The sequence below is a fragment of the Empidonax traillii genome, unplaced genomic scaffold, assembly GCF_003031625.1.
Source record: "Empidonax traillii isolate 1590-97213 ecotype Southwest subspecies unplaced genomic scaffold, ASM303162v1 scaffold163:size1593379, whole genome shotgun sequence".
In the NCBI taxonomy this organism is placed as follows: domain Eukaryota; kingdom Metazoa; phylum Chordata; class Aves; order Passeriformes; family Tyrannidae; genus Empidonax; species Empidonax traillii.
In genome coordinates, this window is record NW_020955356.1 from 766,980 (window position 1) to 787,796 (window position 20,817).

General features: G+C 41.6%; 1 protein-coding gene across 1 annotated transcript in view; it reads right to left on the reverse strand.

Moving 5' to 3' along the window:
* CASR (calcium sensing receptor) overlaps positions 1–19,534 on the reverse strand; it is a 42,017-nt gene extending 22,483 nt beyond the window's left edge. The window contains exons 1-3 of the mRNA XM_027885272.1: positions 19,099–19,534; positions 10,503–10,809; positions 6,844–7,725 (exon numbers count right to left, since the gene is read on the reverse strand). Of these exons, the coding sequence (XP_027741073.1) occupies positions 6,844–7,725; positions 10,503–10,809; positions 19,099–19,283 (1,374 nt within the window). The 5' untranslated portion in view covers positions 19,284–19,534. The remainder of the gene's footprint in view (positions 1–6,843; positions 7,726–10,502; positions 10,810–19,098) is intronic.
* Positions 19,535–20,817: the final 1,283 nt, after the last annotated feature.

A 20,817-nucleotide genomic window follows, 5' to 3' on the forward strand; every position in this document is an offset into this window, starting at 1 on the left:
TTTTTATTAAGTCTAAATTTAATACTAAATAATACAAAAATACTTGTCCAATTATTAAAGTTATAAATAATAGAGCCAAAGGTTATCCTACAAGCTCAGTGTTTTCAAGTAGCACAATTCACATATGTTGTCTTGTGTAATCAAAGTCTGATTGAAATGTCTTTTCTGGGAGGTGTTTAATGTTGTCTCTACACAGCTATGCAGAGAACAAAGCCATATATGTGTCCCTTTGCACTCATTTGCTGTCTCTGTCTTTTAACAGCCCTTTATGGATCAGTCTCTTCAAAGTCCCAGTGAGGTCTGAAGCTGCATCCTGCACAGAACACTGCTGATACTGCTTTGCAGAACCCTGCCTTTCTCTAGGCCAGGAGGAAGTCATAACTTTTGACTGTAAATTCTTGCCTATTTGGAACAATACAGTGAATTACTTCAATGGCGGGGTTAGCTGCCTCTGTTAGAATGAGAACCAACTGGTTCTGCACACTAAGTGTCATTTCTTTTAACAAAACTGGAGTAATTCATGAAACCTGAGTTTAAGGGTTATTTATAATCTAGACAAGAACTACTATCCATGAAAAAAAACCAAAACAAAGAGTCCCAAAGTTTCCTATAGTCACCCTGAGTAGACTGAACTCATGCAACTGTTTTGGATGTACAGAGTGGGCATCTGTGGTAAACACAGTCATTGTCCCATCAATGGTCAACTAACATCGCAGTGGATTCACTTTTACTGTGTTTGGGCACAAGTTCCACTTGGCTACTAGCTTAAATCTGTCTTTTCCATTTCCTCTATCAATGTAAGTCTTGGGCAATAAATAAAACAAATCAATGCTTTGATTTCATGTAATTCCTTCATGGAATTCCTTCTATAGACACAGGTAGAAGTCCTTTCTGAGCAAAGAATTGCTTCTAGTTCAGTGGGAAGATCACTCATAATTCTACAAGGCAAAAGGGGTCACTGTAAAAGGTAATTTGTTCTCCTTCCTCCAAAATTCATCCACTGTGTGGAGTAACACCAGTCCTTCGTAGTGCCTGAAAGTTCACTTCATTGATAAAACTTTGTGGCTGGTTAGTAAAGCATCTGTGAAGATGGCTTACTAGCCAGAAAGAAAAGAAATAATAGACTATGCTATGATTATCATGCCTTTGAAGCTAGCTTCAACTCTACCTTGGGATAGATGGAAACCAGCCAAGTCAGAGGAGTGGTTATAAAATGAAACTGAATTTTTTTATAATCTGGCTTGTTTCCTCATCCCTCTTTAGCCTTTAGGAAGCTCTCAAGGTGCCCTTTGTCATCAGCTCCATTCATGAGCAGCATCAGGAAAGGTCAGTCCTAGAAGACACTTTACATCCTTTTGAGTAACAGAAACACGCTGTGTATTTGCAGAAGATACTGGTGTCTGATGTCTTGGTAATTCCTACCACAGGCTGCAAAACTGACTTCTTTTACCCAAGTGACTGAGGTACTGCATAAATAAGCTTCATAAATATAAGAAAACACTTCCTTTCAAATATAGCTTTTGTTGCAATGCAGCATATAAATGACTATATAAAAATAACTTCTATGAAAAATTCAACATCCTTGGGGACTGACAAGAATACTGTGGGTTTTGTCAGCAGGCAGTGTGTAGTACCCCAATTCAAAAGAATCTTAGCTGTTTTCTACCAAGTAATTAATAACCACAACTCCTTTCTTCACAACAGAGGGACTGTGCTGCATGCAATTCATTCACCCTTCTTCTAGGAACCTTGTCAAGGCGATGGTTTCCCAGAGCATTTTCTACTAGTGACATTCTGACCCCCTGCTCTACTAAGGTCCAGTTAAGTTTTCTCCTTTTAGTTGCAGAGGCATCTAAATAATACTCCATTTGTTGTCTGCTTAGTTGAAGATCTCAAAAGTGACGTTCTCTGCTGATGGCAAGCTGTTATCTCCAAACTGATGAATAACCGATCATCTGTTATTGCCCTTGTGGGGAAGTAGCTGTGTTTGCTCTATTGACTCACGTTTCTGTGTGTGGCTCAAGTTTCTGCCCCTCAGTTTGGTCTCCTGCCACAAAGGCACACTGCTTGCTTTCTGTTCATAACAAATATTATATCTCCAGTGCATTTGTAATGAAGACTAGGTGAAGTTTTGCAATTGCCTGATATTCAGCAGCTTCCTCTGTCTTCCTTGCAATTCTTCCCAAATGACTAATTTTCACACCAGCCACAGTCAATAGCTGTTCTGATACTGTTTAATTCCTAATACCACAAAGCAGCTGTTTTTGAACTGTTCAGACAGGCCTCTATAGTTTAACAGAAAAAAAAAATTGATTAGATAAGCCATTAGGTTCAAAGGTCTGGAGAGACGCATGTCATCTAAGGCATCATTTACTTCTTTAAAGCCTTGCAGAGACAATTTCCAGCCAGACAGACATACCTAAATGTAAAGCTAGAGAAGGCACCAATCCATTTTTACCTCTTCATAATGTGTAGGACCAGCACAGAGGAAGGAACTGTTGGCTGGGAGGTGCACAGGTATAATAAAGGACTTTAGGTGTTGCTAGGTGAAGCAAATTTGTATTTGTTTTTGTTTTGTGGAACAGCATATGGCAGCTTTTCTCTAAGTCTGAGGTTAATCAGATTTTTAGGCATAGAATAATTTACATGAGCATATCTTTAACCTGCAAATTATTAGCACAACATATTTTTCAGCCAGTGCAGTATGCTTTGCCTTGGTGCATAGAAGAGCTCTCATTTTCCACTCATGCCAAAGTTCACATACCACAGTGTAACCACAACCTGCAAATTGCCTATGAGTCAACCCAAGGATGCTCTACTCTATGACCCTGTGACTGTGCACCTTTGTCTTCTCAAATCCCTGGAAGCCTACTTTGCCCATTTAATTGCAATGCTTTTACTGAAAGACAGAAAAAGAGGCCCATCAGCTGCTTGTTGCCAATCATCAAGAATTCAAATGAAACAGTAGGAACTGAGTGAACTATGTCTGAAGAAAATACAGGTCTTTCCTCTTCTCACACAGAAATAAGACGAAGTAGCAAATATTTGCTTTGAAGGACAGATTAGGATTCCCTACTAGTTTTCTCCCTGGTTTTTTTTGCAGGACCACACAGTGTTTGAAATGAGACAGAGACGCAGACAGCCTTCTGTAAATGCTCAGAGGAGAAGTGAAAAAAGACCAAACAGAGTTGCTGTTAGAAGTGACCATGGAAATAGCCACATGGGCAGAAATGAAGAAAATGAAGGAACTTGAGGGACTTTGAAAATCTTGTCAGGGAACATATTACAAAAAAAGGGCTTCAAAAGCAGACTGTTTGAGCTGTTATGGAGAAACAGGCCAAAGATGCAGGAAATTTTGACAAAGAGGCATTATCAGTATAGCAGTTCTGAGCCCATGTCCTACCTCTTGCCATACCTTCCCACCACTATTCTGCAGTTTATGGAAGAGCCTCTCTTTGAGGGAGATGAGTCACAAACGAAAGCAACACACAGAATTAGCTCGACTCAATACAGTCTCTTAAAAAGTCACAACTTACCAGGAGAAGAAAATGGGCAGCCAGAGGTATTGGAGATCTGTAAGAGGATTCTTTCTCTTGCACTGTGTGTGGTCATGAACTTTAATTCTTAGCACTTTTTGTAAAATTTTGCCTCGTCCAAAAGTGACAGAATTTATATACTTTGTTCTGAATTTCCCTGTACCTTTTTGTTACCTGAACAAAACACTGCAAAAAGAAGTAATTGACCTGATCTTGTTCAATATTGTGCAGGATACAACAATGGCACACGGAGAAAATATTATCTGCTCTTTGCAGGCATCTTGCAAAGGTGTACACCTGGATTATCTTCTGCCTTGCAGCAGGGTAGATTCTTAAAACAATACCGCTCAGATTGCTCAGAGTAAGGGTAGCACAGACATCCTATTAAGGTCTGAAATTTTCTGTAGAGTTCCAAAGTGCCAGCTTTCCCGTTTTCAGAAAAAGGACTCTGAACCCCCTGAGCAGCTCTGCATGCAAAGTGAGTGGCACAGCTTCTTCCAGGCACAGCCAGGAAGCTGTCCTGCCTGCTTATCATCCTGGCTTGTGCCTGCATCTCTGAACATGCAGGGGACACCTGAGAGCTTGGGCTGGCCAGCCCCATCTCTACTGGGGATGCTCACAGCCAGCTCAGAGGTGCTGGTAAAACAAAAGGAAGCAAGACTGGGTTTGTAGACAGGGTCTGTCACAGATCACTGACTCGTGTGGAGAAAATGACTAAGCAGCTTCTCACACAAGTAGCTATAAATAAGTAGAGATAAAAGGTGGTAGTATTTGATATTTAAGATAAGGAGACACAAAAAAATCCATTGCTCTCCATGCCGAGAGCCTTCTTAAACTGTAGATGGTAAATTCGTAATAGGAGAACTGCACTTGATTTAAAAAACAGTAATTCTGTGCTAGGCTTCCTGCTGTCCAGTTCAAACAAACTGATCACTGAGCTAAAAAAGCTGGTTTTATATACAGACCCACAAAAGCATCCTTCACAAATTGGATACGACACATCCTCCAAAAGGTTTCTATTATAATACATAAAACTAGCAATTAAGAGACAGCAATAAAAACTCCTATGTGTTAATAAGATAATGTCGTTGAAAGGCAACAAAATTAAATGGTACATAATTAAATTGTAGAACTCATCATTTATCCTCCCCAGCCAACATTCCCGCTGGCAAGGGCTGCTCTGGACAGGAGCTCAGGCTAATGCAGCCAGCAAGTTCACCAGGTTTGCTTTATCTGTACCACACATCCCCTGGCCAGTAATTGCAGACATTATGAGCAGCTGCTGCCTCCAGTCACAGGTATGGAGGCTTCCTACACTGTCCTTGCTCTCTCAGGTCACTTCCCATCAAGAAAATTTTGAGCTGATTGCGAGAAAGGGAGCGGGTGGTGACAACTGGCAGAAGGACCTCTGCAAATGAGATTGACTTTAATAGAAAGTTTTTCTTCTGCCTGGCTGTCAGAAAACATCTCTGTGGAGATGCTGGAGGATGCTCATTTGTGAGGTGAACTCATTACCCCCAGGGCTGAGGAAAGCTTCCTGAGGGTAATGAGCTGCAATGCCTGGTATGAAGTAGGTGTGCACACAGATTTGGCACCAACCTGCTATTCATGTGTTTGATTTTGAAATGAAGCGAAAAAAATGCACAAATATCAAATATACCTGATAGTCAACACCATTTAATGGTAGTCATTTCAAGTATAGCCTGTTGCTTTGTAGCACTCCCTATTCCTACCCATTTATGCTACTCCCCACATATTCCTTCTTGATGCTGATTCCCTTCTTTTGGACAAGCATGTACACCCAAAAGCCTGGATCAGCAGGATGCTTTACATTTTGATACATATATCCTTCAGCATCAGACAAGCAACACAGAAATGAGAGGTCATTTTTCCCAGTTGTGGAATCTTCAACAAACACCTTATTTTATTTAGCAATGGCATGAATATCCTACTTTACCTTCCAAGCTGACAAGGTATAAAGGAATGAATAAAACCTGCATTTATTCTGGATCATTTTTAGTGACACAGGGAAAGCTAAATCTGTGTCTTGCCCACTTCTGCCAGTATTTTCCTGAAAAGAAGAATAGCTTTGGAAGACAGAAACCTCATAGGGAGCCATCAATCACCAGATTCCTCTAAACCAGGGTCAAACCCTGCACTCATCAACTCTGAGTAAAGTGTTTTTTGTAAACCTGATTAGGTACCTAGAGCGATAGTTTCCCATAAATGCCAAGACAAAGCCTTTGATCTGACTAGTGTTTTTGAGTTGACTGAGACAAGACAGGAATAAACTGCCGTTCCCACATGCAAATGTTGGCTCAACATCTGCAGTCTGTGGCAAGGAGAGCTTTTGTTTTGGTTAGACTATCCCAAAGAGAGGAAATTACCCACGCAAATGGAGATATGATCCTCCTCTCTTTCACCTGTGTTGTTTTGATTTCAGGCATGTTTGAGGCGAAGTTTTTTATGATGACCAGAATGGGGCAAACAGAATTTGATACATATTTGCCGTATTGTCACTTGATAGCCCATGCTAATTGTGTTCTTTAAGAATGCAGTAGATATTAAAACCATGTACTGAATACCATACTGAATAGCATGATCAAACATATGGTAAGGTGCAGAGTATTCACAAAGGATCAGAAGACAAAATGCCAGAATACCATCCATGTGCCAGAGGGCAGAATACACTGAATGAATGGGTAAATGTGACTAAGTCACTAGTACCATTTTGTCAGTTCACAAATATCACCGCCAAATCAAAGCCGCTGTCTATTTTCTGCCCAATAGCCACACATTATTTTCCTTCATTGCTCAACCTGCTTTTGTTTGATTCTATATAAGCTTAAAACTGTGGGGAAAAAGTACAGCCTGTATGGAAAATTGCTGTGGGATTGCAAAAGACGTAAAGCTTGCCAAAGAAAATGAACTCTAAAAACTGTTTTCCTTGTTTATGTGCTCTCTCCAGGCCCTCTTGTTTATGTAAGGCTCAATATATGATCAAGTTACCTTGCGTCAGCCAGGCTGTGGTAATTGTCTGTGTGTGCACTTTTGGCCCGCAGCGAATGCAAGAAAATTTAACTTGGTTTAAGCCCCTTTCACTGCAGGCAAACCTAACACAACTTACCTTACATTTCCTGTGGGGTAGGAGCGTGCACCTAACTCACACACAGTGATATACAATGACCCGGGAGCCTTCTGCTGTGTTTGATATCCAGGATTATGAAAGACACCCTAAAAGGCACCTGGGACAGCTTGTCTTTTTTTCTGCAGGTATATTGCACAGGCACACAAAAGAAGGACTTACCTGCCATGCCTCAACCTTCTTAATGTCTGCACAGGACCCGTTAGTGAAGAGTCCTTTCCCAGGGGTACAGGTGTATATATCCTGCAAGGCGTGGGCAATAGAATATACTGCCAAATACACATTATAGGATATCCGCAAGTGTGTGTAGTCCATGTACGGTGTCTCCACACTAGTGATGTTCTCATCCCCTGTGCACGGAGGTCGGAAGGCAGACGTTCCATTTCCAGCTCCCAGTCCCTCTTCATGGCCCTTATGGAAGGGAGTTGAAGCTGGAGAATTTTTGGACCCATCAGGGAGATAGCAGTTAAAAGTCTCCTCCCAAAACTCCTTGGCAAAGCCGTTGTTGGTGGACTTCTTGGGATGCACCTTCTGCAGGAACTCACGAAAGCCTGGGATCTGTCCTGCCTTCAGTGCAAACCCAATGGTGCTGCCAATGACACGGAAGAACTCCGGCATGGCTATTAGGGAAGAGCTGGCCCAGGCCTCGCTCGCCAGCCAGATCTTGCCAGTGATGTTTCTCCTGACAATCTCTTTGATGAGAGGCTCCAGGTCTGGGCCGCTGGAGAAAACAACAATCACCCTTGCTGTGGAGTTCTGGATGACCTCTACCACCTGCTGGATCTCCTCTTCATCCGAGTATTGGGAGATGAGCTCGCTAAAATCAATGCAGATATCTCTCTCCTCTGCCTCTTCCCGAAACTTTTCAATCCCCGGCCGGCCATAGTCATCATCAGCTGCGATTGTCCCCACCCAGTTCCAGCGAAAGTACTCGATGATGTCTGCCATTGCTGTGGCCTGATGCTCATCATTGGGGATTGTGCGGAGGAAGGACTTGAACTGGTTCTTGTTGCTCAGGAGACGACTGGATGAGGCATAGCTGACCTGTGAGAGGGAAGTAAACAAGCAAAACACACCATAAAGTGAAGTGCCTAGAAATAAATTGCCTACATTTACCTGGAGTCACTGCCAACCTGTTTAACCTCAGATGGGGCAAAGAGAGAATTGATCACCACACTGCAGCTACATATTCTTAGTCTGTGTTTGCACATGGTCCACCCCGAGAGCCTGTATGTTCTTGTAGCTATGCCTGTCCTACAGAGGCACAGAAGCAGCTACTTGGACCTGAGAGGCTGGAGCAAGCTTGTGTCCACCTGCAAGGTCAAGGATCTGAGGGAGAGAGAAGCTGACACTAGGTCAGCGGAATGGCAAAGAGGTGAACCACAGCTGCCCTACCTTGCTGCACTTTCTGCTGAACCCAGAAATAGAAAGAATTTATCTTTTAGATAAATGAGGGCAACACACATAATTAAGACAAATTGTAGGCTTTCTCTGTCTTGAACAAGAAAGGAGTCAGCAGGGTGGTAGTGCTATTCTGAATCTACTCTGTCTGTCTCTCCTTGGCTCTGACATCTGTCCCATTCTTAAACAGGCTCCATCAGGTACCATATTTTATATACAATCCCTGCAAGCTGACGTAAGAAAAATGCAATATATATCAGTTCCCTTGATCCTGCAGAGTGTTGTGGTAATGCTGCTTAGCAGTTATTTTCTGATTGCTGGCCAGAATCAGCAAACAAGCCAGTAGGCATTCCATGCTTTATAAGCCACTGTTTTATGGTTAAAATTGAATTTTATTTCCTTTTCTAAAGCTATCAAGAACTATTTTATTTTCCTAATCAGAACAAGTGCCATATGCTCTTAAGATATAATTTAAATTTCCTACAAGTAGGAAAAAAACCAACCCCCCCAGATAATAATAGTTTAAAGATCTGGAGAACTTCTGAAACTCACTTATCTTTGCATTTAGAGATTGGTATCTGAATTCTTTAGGAAAGATTCTTATTTGTAAAAATCTTCTATAAACAGTTCATTTTGTACAAAGTGGAAATTTACAGAAAATCCTATCTCCTCCTTAAACTCTGTTTGTAATGTTTCTCCAAGAAGAAAGAAAAGTACGTCTCCTAGTTCTGTTTCAAGGGCCACAGGAGCAAATTCTCCTTTCACAGAGCTACGCTCTCCCCTGGACAGGCTCTTGCCCAGTGCTACTCTCACCTTCTACAACCTCTTGCCAGGAGGTACATGCAAGGTATCCCACTCCCACATGTGCTGTTAAGTGTACGCTGAGGTGAATACTGAGAAACAACAGAGTCATACTGAAATACAGGGCCTGATTAACATGAATTTACTAACGGCCTTGCTATAAATGGCTGAGATAATTCTGCCCAGCAACTCCCAGTTTAAAAGGCAGTTGTCATACCTAATCATCTGGCTGATTTCATGCCCGAACTGAACCTCCTGACATCTATCCATTTCTGCAGCCTCTGGGTAAGGCTACCGCATCACACCACAAACGCCATTCCCTCTTCAAATGGAAAGCCTGAAAATTGCAAACATCTGTCATGTTCAGTCAAACCCACTGACCTTTCTTGGCTGCCCTTGTTCACCTGGAAACGTTACGTGTAAATCAACACTATCCCTTAGAATGTCATCATGGTGTTTATTACATGCTAACTTCCAATGCTACTCTGGGCAATACCTGGAGAGCACATATTGGTCTCAGCTTAAACCATTCCTGCTTTACTCAGAGACCAAGCGTTCAGTTTTTCAGACTCCTACAAGGGAGTCAGACTGATAAGATTAAATAGACAAGATGTATTACTGAGCCCTGGACAATCAAGAATCCTTCCTTCTTCATTTGCAGTGGAGATGGGAACTGGAGCCCTGGGTGAAGTAAAGATATATCTCTCAGGACAGACTGAGAGTGCACTGTCACACACTATTGTTATAAGGACCCTTGTGAGCTCTGGCACCTGTATTCATTTTAGAAGAGGAACTGGAAATGTTAGGTTATTCAAGGTAACATATAAATGGATAAGGCTAAGCACTTTTTCCAAAGTTGTCTTCAGTGTAGAAATCTAAAATCAAGAGCAACAACATTAAGCTATGCCAGCCTTGGCAGAGCAATAGGCTTGTTTAATAAAAGGATGGGAACATGGATGCTGGTACTGGCCCCAGTAAAGACAGAATGCAGCTAGAAAGATGCTGCAATAAAGGAGCTGACACAACTACATCTCCACACCTCAGGATAAGGGGATCATATCCAGATGCTTTCACAAACCCTGTTTTGGAGACCCTAGGGCAAAAAAAAGCAGGTCAGCTCAGAGCAAACCTCCACAGCACCTTACCAGCACAAGAAACAACTTCACAGGTCACCTGCTTGAATGATCAGAGATGCTGAGAGATCTCAAGAGTAGCTGGCAATGACTGAGCTCTGCCTTAAGTGGGCTCTGTGGGAGCTGGACAGGACGAGAGCCACCACTGTGAAGTAACAACACAACTAATCTGTCAGGTCTGGGAAATGTCAGTGACTGATCTATAATAGCTGTATTCATAGACTAAGCCACTCTAGACAACTCTAGTCCTCCTAGACTGAGTTGCTGTTGGCCAAATTATTGTCTGCTTGGTAACCTTTGTGTTTGGGGACTGCTGAATGCTAGCAAGACATATTTCTACCATTAAGAAACTCCCCACATTTTGTATTGTTTTTCTGCTTGAAGTTCTATTGGAAATGACAAAAGATTAAACATTCTTTGTTTAATCTCTGCAAAGCAGAGAGGAAGACCACTTCTGGGACCTGAACAAGCGAGGTGGAAGCGTACCTGAGGTATGTAAAAGAGTCCCAGCAGATTGGCCACAGCAGTAGAGATGCCAGAGCCGGTTGCCCCCACGACTGCAATGGTGGAAGGGATATGTTCTGAGCAGTTGCAGAATTCATCCAGGTTCAAGGAGTCTATCTTGTTCTGGGCCACAAAACTCAGTGTGGCCTCCAGGGCTTTAGAGACTGTATTACAAGTGTCAAATATCCGGTATCCCAAGGTCATGTTGGGAAGGAGAGTAGGGCTACTGTTTATTTCTTCTATGGCAAAGATCATAGCCTGGAGCCAGCGGAAGCCTCGAAAATTATACCTGGGGGAGCAAAAATAAAAATATAAATAAAATACAGTGAGAAAGAGAGAAACAGCAGAGAGGAGTCTAGGACTGAGGCAGAGTGAAAAATTCCAGACACAAAAGGTAAAATTGACTTATGCTGCTTCCTTCACCCTACTACATTTGGAAAATTCTGGTTTTGTCTTCGGTGGTTACAGAAGAGGCATAATTGTGCTATGGGGTTTAGATCTGGTTTATAACTTTTGGAAGTTCACTTCAGAGGTTGTGAGGATGAGATGAACTTTTTGAAGTCCCCTAAAATCTCTGAAAGTTGAAAGGCAGCACATGTCTGGAGTGTTGACTCTGGCCTGTCCCTTCTGCTCAGAACCCTAAACCTGGATCTTGTGATGCCTGAGCAAATGCTCTGACACAAAGCTTCACCTACCAGGTTTCCTTCTGGGCTCCTCTGACATGTTTCTGAATGCAGATGGCAGTGTCTGCTAAGCCTGCGCTGAGTGTGATGCTGCCAGGGATTTGGGCTCAGGGATACTCTCTGTGTCAGCTCTTCATGGCTTTAGGCAGGCAGAGCAGGCTGAGCCACAGCACTGGCACACTGCTGGATGCACAGGCGCCTGGGAGCTCTGCTCGGGGAAATCTGGCCTCACATCACATAATTCACTTTGTGAGAGAGAGAATAGTCAGCCTGTTTATATCAGAGAACAGAGACATGCTATAAATGTAAATCCTACTGTAAACTGCTAACTTGTTGATTAGATAATTCAGTGCCTTCATTGAAGGAGTAACCTTTCTCATTATTATGGTACTATCATACTTGTTTCAGACACCAACTCAGAACATGCCCTCAGAGCCGGCCTGTGAAATTGAAACTGTTTCTTGAAGCTTCCTCTCTTCTCTAAAATGGAGAAGCTGAGTTTTCTGACTATCTTGCACCTGTGCACAGAGCTAACCCAGAGCGGGGGATTGGTGCAAATGTGCTTCAGAATCTTTGAGTCCTCGTTTCAGGCACTGAATGGGCTGGCAGGGAAAGAAGCTGATGCAGGTTGACTGCTTATCAAGACAAGAGACAAACTTCTTTGTGGAAAGCAGCAGGAAGAAAGTATCTTTGATACATGTTATTCTCAAATTTTACTGTGTTTTCTCCTGTAAAGTTGCACAGGCAACCAATTCTGTGTCTGTGAGGCTGCCCCGTTTTAGGGTAATTCAGCTGGAATGGCAGAATATTTCATGAATTGAAACCTGCCCTTCCTTGGAATGCATTATGGGTCAGGATAGCAGTTACTCTGCAGTTTTGTGTTGAGTTACAGCTGAAAACAGGAAAGTGTCAATGCTTTTATGCTTGAGATCCATTGGGAAAAGTAACAGGCCCCAAAACTGGAAAAACGTGGGAAAATAGCCGGCCCAAGAATAGATTCTAGATGAAATGCTGAATTTTATGTTTCACTTAAGTTCCATTTTGAAATGCTTTGAGAAATGTTTCCATTACCAAGGGGAAGATTTCTGAAGATAAGCTTCATGATATCAAAAACTTTCAATCTCTGAGATGTATGACCTGAACATTTTTAATTGCTGGATTAAATTAATTGCTTTCAAAATTGATGTTAGCTATGGCTGACTTTTTCAAAGCTGAATGAACAAAGCCACATTACTTCCATTTCAGGAGTTTTATCTGATTCACCTGGGATCAGAATTTCTAAAGATATCACAGCTAAGGATTAAGTCTTAAAAACTTCATTTATTCAACTTGACTTCACCTTCTCCAGACATCTTTGGCCAACTTCCAAATGAAGTTCAGCTCTGAGGTTATACCTCAAAGACCAGACAGCACAGTTTCAGTACAGATCTCTTAGGTCAAAAACTTTGAGGCCAATGACAATGCTTAATTATAACTTGTGACCAAAGGGACAACTAGTTTTTAAAACATTACTCTTTAGAAACATGAGAGTGTGGATTACTGTTAGAAGTAGTTTGGCCATTTAGAATGTTTTGGTTTAGTTCCAGACCATTAAGGAGCGAGATGCAATGAGAGAGCTCTGAAAGAAAAGGGCAAATCTCAGAGGGATCGAGTCAGTGAGTGCTGTGTACAGAAAGAAGTGTTGGTCACATCACGCTGCCTCACAGGGTCACTAATGCACACTGGGATAAATGGGAACAAGGAGGGGTTTTGTGACACTTCTTTTTAAAAAGAAGCTATGGGTGTTTACAGATACTTTTAATTAAAATATGAATAGGATTTGAAGCAAGGAGCCATATTCGGGCACCTCATCTAAGAGCAAAAGCTGAATGCATTATCTATATTTAAAGGGAAGACAGCTGAGAAGCTGGGAAGTTCAAAGGTACCACTACACTACTGTGAGAAGCTTCACACATTTGAGTACATGTAAAAGTAAATTTAAGCCTGCTTACATGAAATTATACAGGTAAAGGATGACACAAAGTTATTTGGCCTGCTTGACAGGAATTTGGCTTTATTTTTTTTTTAAAATGTCACTTCAGATGGTATCTTCAAAAGCAGTGAAGTGAACTGGACTGGCTTACCCATGACCTCAAATAAATATCTGGCATTTAATTCAGTAAGTGCAGACTAAGGCCCATGATATGCAGTTGCTTTTATTTTGCTTTATGACATATGCTCCTGATTAGTGTATATTTACATCATAAAGCGTCTGCTTCAGGTACTTGAGTTTGGATGATTTTATTTTGGAGGAGAAAGGAGAGTAGGGGAAGTTTTCTGGGAGCTAGACTCCAAAATATCTTTGAAATGCTTTCAGTAATTTATCTCAAACTAACCTAGGCAGGAGACCTGCTGTTCTCCTCAGTTGCACCTCTGTTGGTAGCAGCATAAGCAGATCAAGAGAAGAGGATCAAATGGGATGGGGACACCACTCCTCACTCTGTCTTCTCTAGCACCTGCTAGATCTTCAGACAAGCTCTCATCTTGTTAACTAATACAGTGTTATATCAGTACTGTAATACAGATATGATCAAATGAAGGTAGTGCTGCCAAACTGATCTAAATGAAGCAAAATTTTTTTTCAATTTCTATGAATAGAAATTTTGTGGATAAATTCTCTCCTACTGAACTGTAAGATCCCAGGAAGGGGCTGCAGATAGGCTCCTCTTGGCTTGGTGTGTACATGAGTGACTGGTAAGAGCAGCCTTTGAACCTGGCAGTAGGTCACACTGATGCAGCTGACCTCCCGTGCTATGCTACGGCTGTGATTAATATGAGTAGTCACTGGAGCGCTCTGTCATCCATGCAGAAATTTGACTTGTAATTTCCATAAAGAAACTGCGCGGGATTTACCAACAGAAGCAAACTTCCATTAGATTTCCAGAATACTGAAATAGTTTCTAGTATTTTCCTGGTGGAAAACAAGCAGCCTCCAAAATTTATTTTCTGTCAAATTACTTTACAGGTATGTTTGCATAGTCTTGTATTTTAACATTTCTGAGATGTGCTGTTATAAAAAGTGGCTATTAAGCTCTAAATGAGAGTTCAATGTAAATAATTCAGAGCCCACAGGTGCAGATGGGAATTTTTATTTACACCAGTTCCATCAAGGTTTCCCCTCTGATGCCTATTCTTCGACCTGTCAGTGTACTCAACCCACTGATCTTTCTATTCTCAGAGGGAAGCACAAACAGAGAGAGAGAAATCAGAAACAATACCTTCACAAATCCTCACTGTAACTGTCACATCTGCAGAGGACAGATGTGCAGCAGACCAGTTTTCTACATAATAAATGTGTCTGTCAAATGGTGCTCAGGATGGCTTAAATATCTCAGTCAGTGTTTCAAAGCAAGGGTACGTAAATTATGGGACACAAGCTCACTGCTTGTTTAAGCTCCCCATAGTTCCATTCCCTGTTTGTTTGTCTGGTTTGGTTTTAACAGCTCTTACTGTCTGCATCCAGCAGGGAAACTGGTCCTGATCCTGGTTGATCTCCATAAAGAAAGAATTCACAACCTTCTGTGTATTCATGACCTTCATTTATCACACTCACAAGGCACTAAGCAATAGAATATGAAGGAAAAGAAGGAGGAAGTAATGTGAAAGCTCTGAATGCCGCTTTCACTTACCCTCCCATATCTGACAGGTACTTATATTCGAAAATGGTGGCAAAGCCTGCATATGCCTTTTGTCTCACATCAGCACCCTCCTTCTCTAATGGTTGCATGCACATACTAATTTCTCTGTCCTCTCTAGATTTCCGGTAAATTAATTACATATTATTGCTGCTGCTACCCCATTATTTCTAAGCTATGCAAAGGGGAGACCTTCAGTCATTTGCTGGATTCCTGCAGGCAGTAGGTATAATGAGTTGCTTACCCCTCTTACAGTCTAGGACTACGGGTGAAGGGTATTGTGCAGAGCAAAAAAAAAAAAGAAAAAAAACGAAAACCGAAACCAATTTCAAAGGTGAGTGGAAGAAAAAGTGAAAAAGGATATAATTTCATCTTGCGGAAAAAATTCCTAAATAGCTTGTTATACGTTCAGGTCTGCAGTGGGATTAGCAATTAAGTCTTCAAGGGCTAGAATTAAAATTCTGTTCTCTCAGATGGACAGACAGACTCAGTGGGCTAAAGAGTCCTGGAGCCATACTCTGCGAAGTCCTGCACTATGACACGGGAAGAACATCTCACCACAGTTTCATCCTAAACATTATGTGCCACAGTGTGGGGACCGTGGCTAGACTGCTGATCAGAATACAGGAAATATTGTTAAAAAATGTGACCTAGCAACACCATATTGACAACACTGTATCTCAACTCAGTAGAGATATATCCTTACTGGAAGCAGTTCATTACAGTAAGAGGAATACACGGATATGGTCCATCTGTGCAATAATGCCAAGAATAAGACTAACAATACCACCATGACCACTACTGCTAATCTACCTGAAATCAAGAAAGGGCAGAGAAATCCGGTTATGAATAGGCCTCTGTGGGTGCTGACAGGGAATGGAATGGGGGTCATGGCTTGCTTGTGCTGTGCTCAGCCTCTGCCTCCACTGCACACATCAGATACGCATCAGCAAATGTTATAAGGAAAGTTGCTGCAACAGCACCGGAGGCACACAAAGACAGAGGGTGTATTTATATCAAATGCGGGATCCTGGATTGTTGAAACAATAAACAGGAAATGAAACTGCTCTCACTTTTTGTATTCCTATCTGACATCAAAATCCCAAGTAAGTTTTCACTTTGGATTCTACAACTCAGTGCTTAAAGCACAAAGATGCCTTTTCAGTAGCAACATCACAGAAAGACAGATTGTTACTCTTCCCTTTCCCTTTCACTGCTGAGTTATTTATACGATTTTCTGAATAATCATGTGCAAGATATGCACAGTATGTTCAAGCCATTATGTATGCTAAGCTGCAGAGAAAGATGCTGTGCCACAAGAGCATGAAGAATGTGAAAACTGAAAAAGCAGAGAGAAAACTGTCCTATCCATTTTGAAAAGCCCTGTTTGAGAGCATAAACATGGCACTGAACACAGCTAAATGTGGGGGAAAATGTCCAAACAGCACAGATTAGATTGAACAGTTCTCAAAATAAAGGAAAACCACATTATCTTAAGTTGTTTGATACTGAACTCTACACGAATAGACCACCCACAGGGTTTTAGTGGGACCCTCAGGTCTTGTCTTAGTTTCAAAGGAAGAAGCTTTTCATATGGTCTGATGACTTGCTGCTGCTGCAGCCTGATGTGGGAGAGTATGAGGAGAGAGAGAGGATGCTCATACTCCCAGAGTGACCGGAGTCTAATTTTCTAATGTGATATGAGACACATTTTCCTGTGTCGTAAAGAGGTAAAAGCTGCACACAGTCATCTAAAAAGGGGGGCAAGTATAAAACGGATTAGCCTCAGCTTTGAAAAGATAAGGCAGTGCTGGAGAAGGCTCAGATTTAGTATCTTTGGTTTGACCAGGTACAGTCACATTTATTTCCCAATCTATGGAAGTTCGTGATGCTACAAGACTGGGCAGGTTTGCTTTGTGAGGAAACTAGAACATATAGTTTTGTTTTCTCCCCCCAAAAATACGAGTTTGATAATTCCAGGCTAGTCTATTGCCCAGAACTGAGGAAACTCATATGTGATATGTAAGATTCTGACTCTTGACGTGAAGAATGTATTGGACTCAAAAGTCAGCATGCACAACCCTGCTACAGCCTAATATCTCATCACAGAGTCCAAACCCAAAAAAACCCACCATGTCTGTGTTGAGAGATCTCTGTACAATACCAGCGAGAGGAATTTTTTATCTTCAATACTGCTAAAGTTAGAAAATCTTTCAGGAAAAATATCTGCTCTCAATTTGACATGTACCAATAACAAGGAATACACATAAATGTTCCCATGTATTAATTGTCTCCATCATTAAAATCTGATGACTGGTCTCAAAAAGTCTTCTCAGTCCAACCTCTTTTGAATTAAACAGTTACTGCAAATGGACATTTTCTGGCAAAGACCTGTGCAATGAGGAACTTCCAGTCATCTCTGGTCCAATCATTCCCTTGTTCCTTTTGTACTTTCTACTGCCCTGCAGCCAGATCTCCAACCTTCATTTGTTCTCCATTTGCATTATGCTGTCAACTCCCAATTTATCCAGTTCCTTGAAGGACAGCAGCAAGTGCCACAAATGCCTGCCTCTGCAGTCACCTTTTTTCTCTCTTGCACCTGCAGCTTCTTGGTGCAGAGGTAAGAGGAACACAGACTTTATCCAGGCAAATTTCAGCTGGAAGATGCCTTTTAGCAGATCAAATGCCACCCAGAAGATCTCTCATTGTGTCCTTAAAACACCTAGTCTGGCTTTTCAGGATTTGCCTGTTGTTGGCAGTGCTACCTCATTACCATGCCTTTTGGCAACCACACACTTGTAGTACTTGTGGCAGAACATTTTCCAGTGATCCGTTTCAATAACGTGACCATGTCAAGACAGTCACTGAGGCTGAACCAGCATCGAAAGAATTGAAAACTACATTCAGTTTGCAAATATCTACATTGTCCTGCCTTCTGCCTGCAGCAGATAAAGAAGACAATGGAGCTGAAAACATTCCTTGCTTTCCAGCATTCCACTTTTAAAATGCTGCATCTGGGAGAGAAAAAGAAAAAAAGCTGGAATGCTGGCAGTTCCTTGCTCCATGAAGAAGAAATCCCACATACATTTAGTTTATGACTTTCCTGTGCTGGCACAGAAGCTGCCAAAATAATATCTGCTTAATTACATTTCTGTGTGTTCCCTATGAGAGCATCTGGGGATGATCTCATAAAGTAGATGGACGTGTCTTGCTCAGTGTCTCAGTGGGAAACCACACCTGAAATCTGTAAGCATAGCAGGAGTGCTGTCAGCCGTTCTTCATTGCCATCTGCAACGCAACTATACTAGATTCCCAGTGTAGGATGAGAGGCCCAAATAATTCCAGGAACATAATTTTTCACATATGATTACAGAAGAAGCCCAATAACAGTGAAGTGTTTTCCTGTGCATGGTCATGAGAGAATTCCACAGGAATTTCTTATATTTTGTTTATACGATGTTCCAGTTGCAAGCAGTTTCAGTCTCACTTTCCCTTTTTTCCGTGTATTACGTGCAGGGTCGTAAGGTTAAAAATTCCTCACATTTCACCACAAAAATGGTTACATTTCAATAGTAAGAGGAATTGTTTTCATGTGCATTTCTCCATCCAGGGTTTACTGCCAAACACTAAAGATAAAACCTATATGCACTGTTTACACAAAAGAAAAGGACCCTGGGTGAGGAAAGCCTGACCTTTGTAAAGGTCCTAAAGAGACATCTATGTGTTCAGTAGGATTTTTCAAAAGCAGTGGCCTATCTCACTTTCACCTATCCACTTTAGGCAACTAATCTGTTTGTAAAAAACATAGAAGATGACAGGCAGACATGGAAAAACCCCTGAAAACAATAAAATTTGATTTCCAATCTATTTTGCTATACATTACTTTAATCTAATGAACTAAATGGCACTATGAGTTCTTTTCTGTCCTTCTGCTAGGAAAGCTAATTTTCAGATACTAATCAAATATCCACTGTGAATGGCCAGATAGATCAGTATATTCATGCTTTGGCAGCTCCAGGTAGTACAAAGATTGCCCCCTTTTACTGTGCAAATATTATTTATGTTACTGTTTGACTTGTTTTTTCTATTATTTACACCAATTGCCTCTAAAAGCATCAGATTTCAAACCATATTTACACAATGTATAGAATGCCAGTTCAAGTCAAGAAAGGTGAAGACTTTCCCCAACAAAACTTTTTATTTTCCCTTTTACCAGCTTACCTTATACACTCCACTGATTCTGGTCTTGATTTTAGATCCTGGTCTTTAGCAGCCACTCCAAAATGAATGGGGAACAATCCTCCAAGAATAATGTCTCCCTTCTTCTGTGCCCGTTGGTTTGGCCCATAGGCAGCAGTGTTCCAGGTAAATAGCAAAAGAATCAAGCAGCAGCTATACAAAGTCATTGTTCCTCTTTTCACCAGGGAGTTATAGGATGCAAAATTGGTAAAGATGATGTAAGAAAGCAGATGTCGTAATGTCTGAGCTTTTCCTTTCCTTAACACAGCACAGAGAGGATTTGGGGCGCATGTTTGCAGAGAGATGAGCAACAAGGTGGGAACCACAGTGCTGGTGTTTCTCCCTCTGTCTTCTCCATTGCAAAACAACTATTCAGCAGTCCTTCTTTCTTCATAACCGAAGCATTATGGAGAGCCCATCTCTGAGAACTGCAAAAGAAAGACTAGAAAAGTGATCCCAACTAGACACCAGTGCTCCCCATTGCCACGATGGTTCTGCTTTGTTGAATCACCCCCCCAGTATGTCCCCGAAGCTGCCCCCACTCAGTAACCCTGAGGCACTTTACAACCTTGACAAAGTAAGCCAGGCATCCTGGTGACACCAGCCACACCTCCTCAAACAATGTCACCTGCCTGATTTTCTGTCATACATGTAAGGTGGGCTAATCTTCCTGTGTGATTGGTCACAGGAGATGTTGAGGCATCCACGAGCAGAGCACACTGTGAGACCTGGCTGGGCAAGTGGGAAAGAAGGAAGCATCAAATGCAATAAGAATCAAACCTTCCTCTGAAACAAATAACTGATAATCTTTTGGTGTTGGTCCATCCCCTCCTTTCCATTCATTGTTCTTAACTCTCCTGTTTGAACTTGCCCTTGCTAAAAATGAAAGAGTCACAAGAAAGAGTTCTTTCACACGGAAAGGGAGAACGACTTTCAGGGACGCATTTGAAACCAAGATATTTCTCCATAATGAAACATGAAGGTTTGAAAGGTTCGGTAATCATATCATTGAAAGCTTAGTTACAGAAGCCTTTGAAGCCTGCTTCCTGGGGATGAGAAATATTGCAGCTTCTCTGTGCTCAAGCATGTCTACAGGCCTCCCAGATGAAGAACTAACTTAATTATGGCATATGAAAATGACTACGGCTGTGGGGGAGGAGGCAGAACAAAAAATTCATGAACAGCTCTTCAGCCTATTTGGAATACATCTGAAAGCTGGTGGCAAAAATCTGAAGTTAGTCAAATTCAAAGTAGAAGCTAGGCATATATTGTTAGTCCTGAGGACAGTTAATTGCTGAAAGAAGTCATCAATCACTTTTCTAGTGCTGAGAACCTTTTTATAAGAATGCCTTATTATGAACTAAATGCACCTAGACAGATTTGATCTTCAGCTAGACCAAAAAAGGAGCTACTGCAGGAAAAACTGTGATCATGGGGCTTCTTCTAATAGCCAGTCTTAATGATGGTGCAGGCTGTATGACCAACAAGCACTTGAAACTATTTTATATATTCTTTTTATAATGAAGGTCAGATGCAGCAGTTAATGAGAGAAGAGAGACAAAGTTCATATGATTCTCATGCCTCTGTGGTCAACACACTGGGCAGACACTGCAATTCTCTGTGACGGGTCCACTCTAAACTATTCTTTGGCCCTGGCTTGAGCAAGTGCATTTTTATTGGCAAGGGCAATCAAACTTTTGG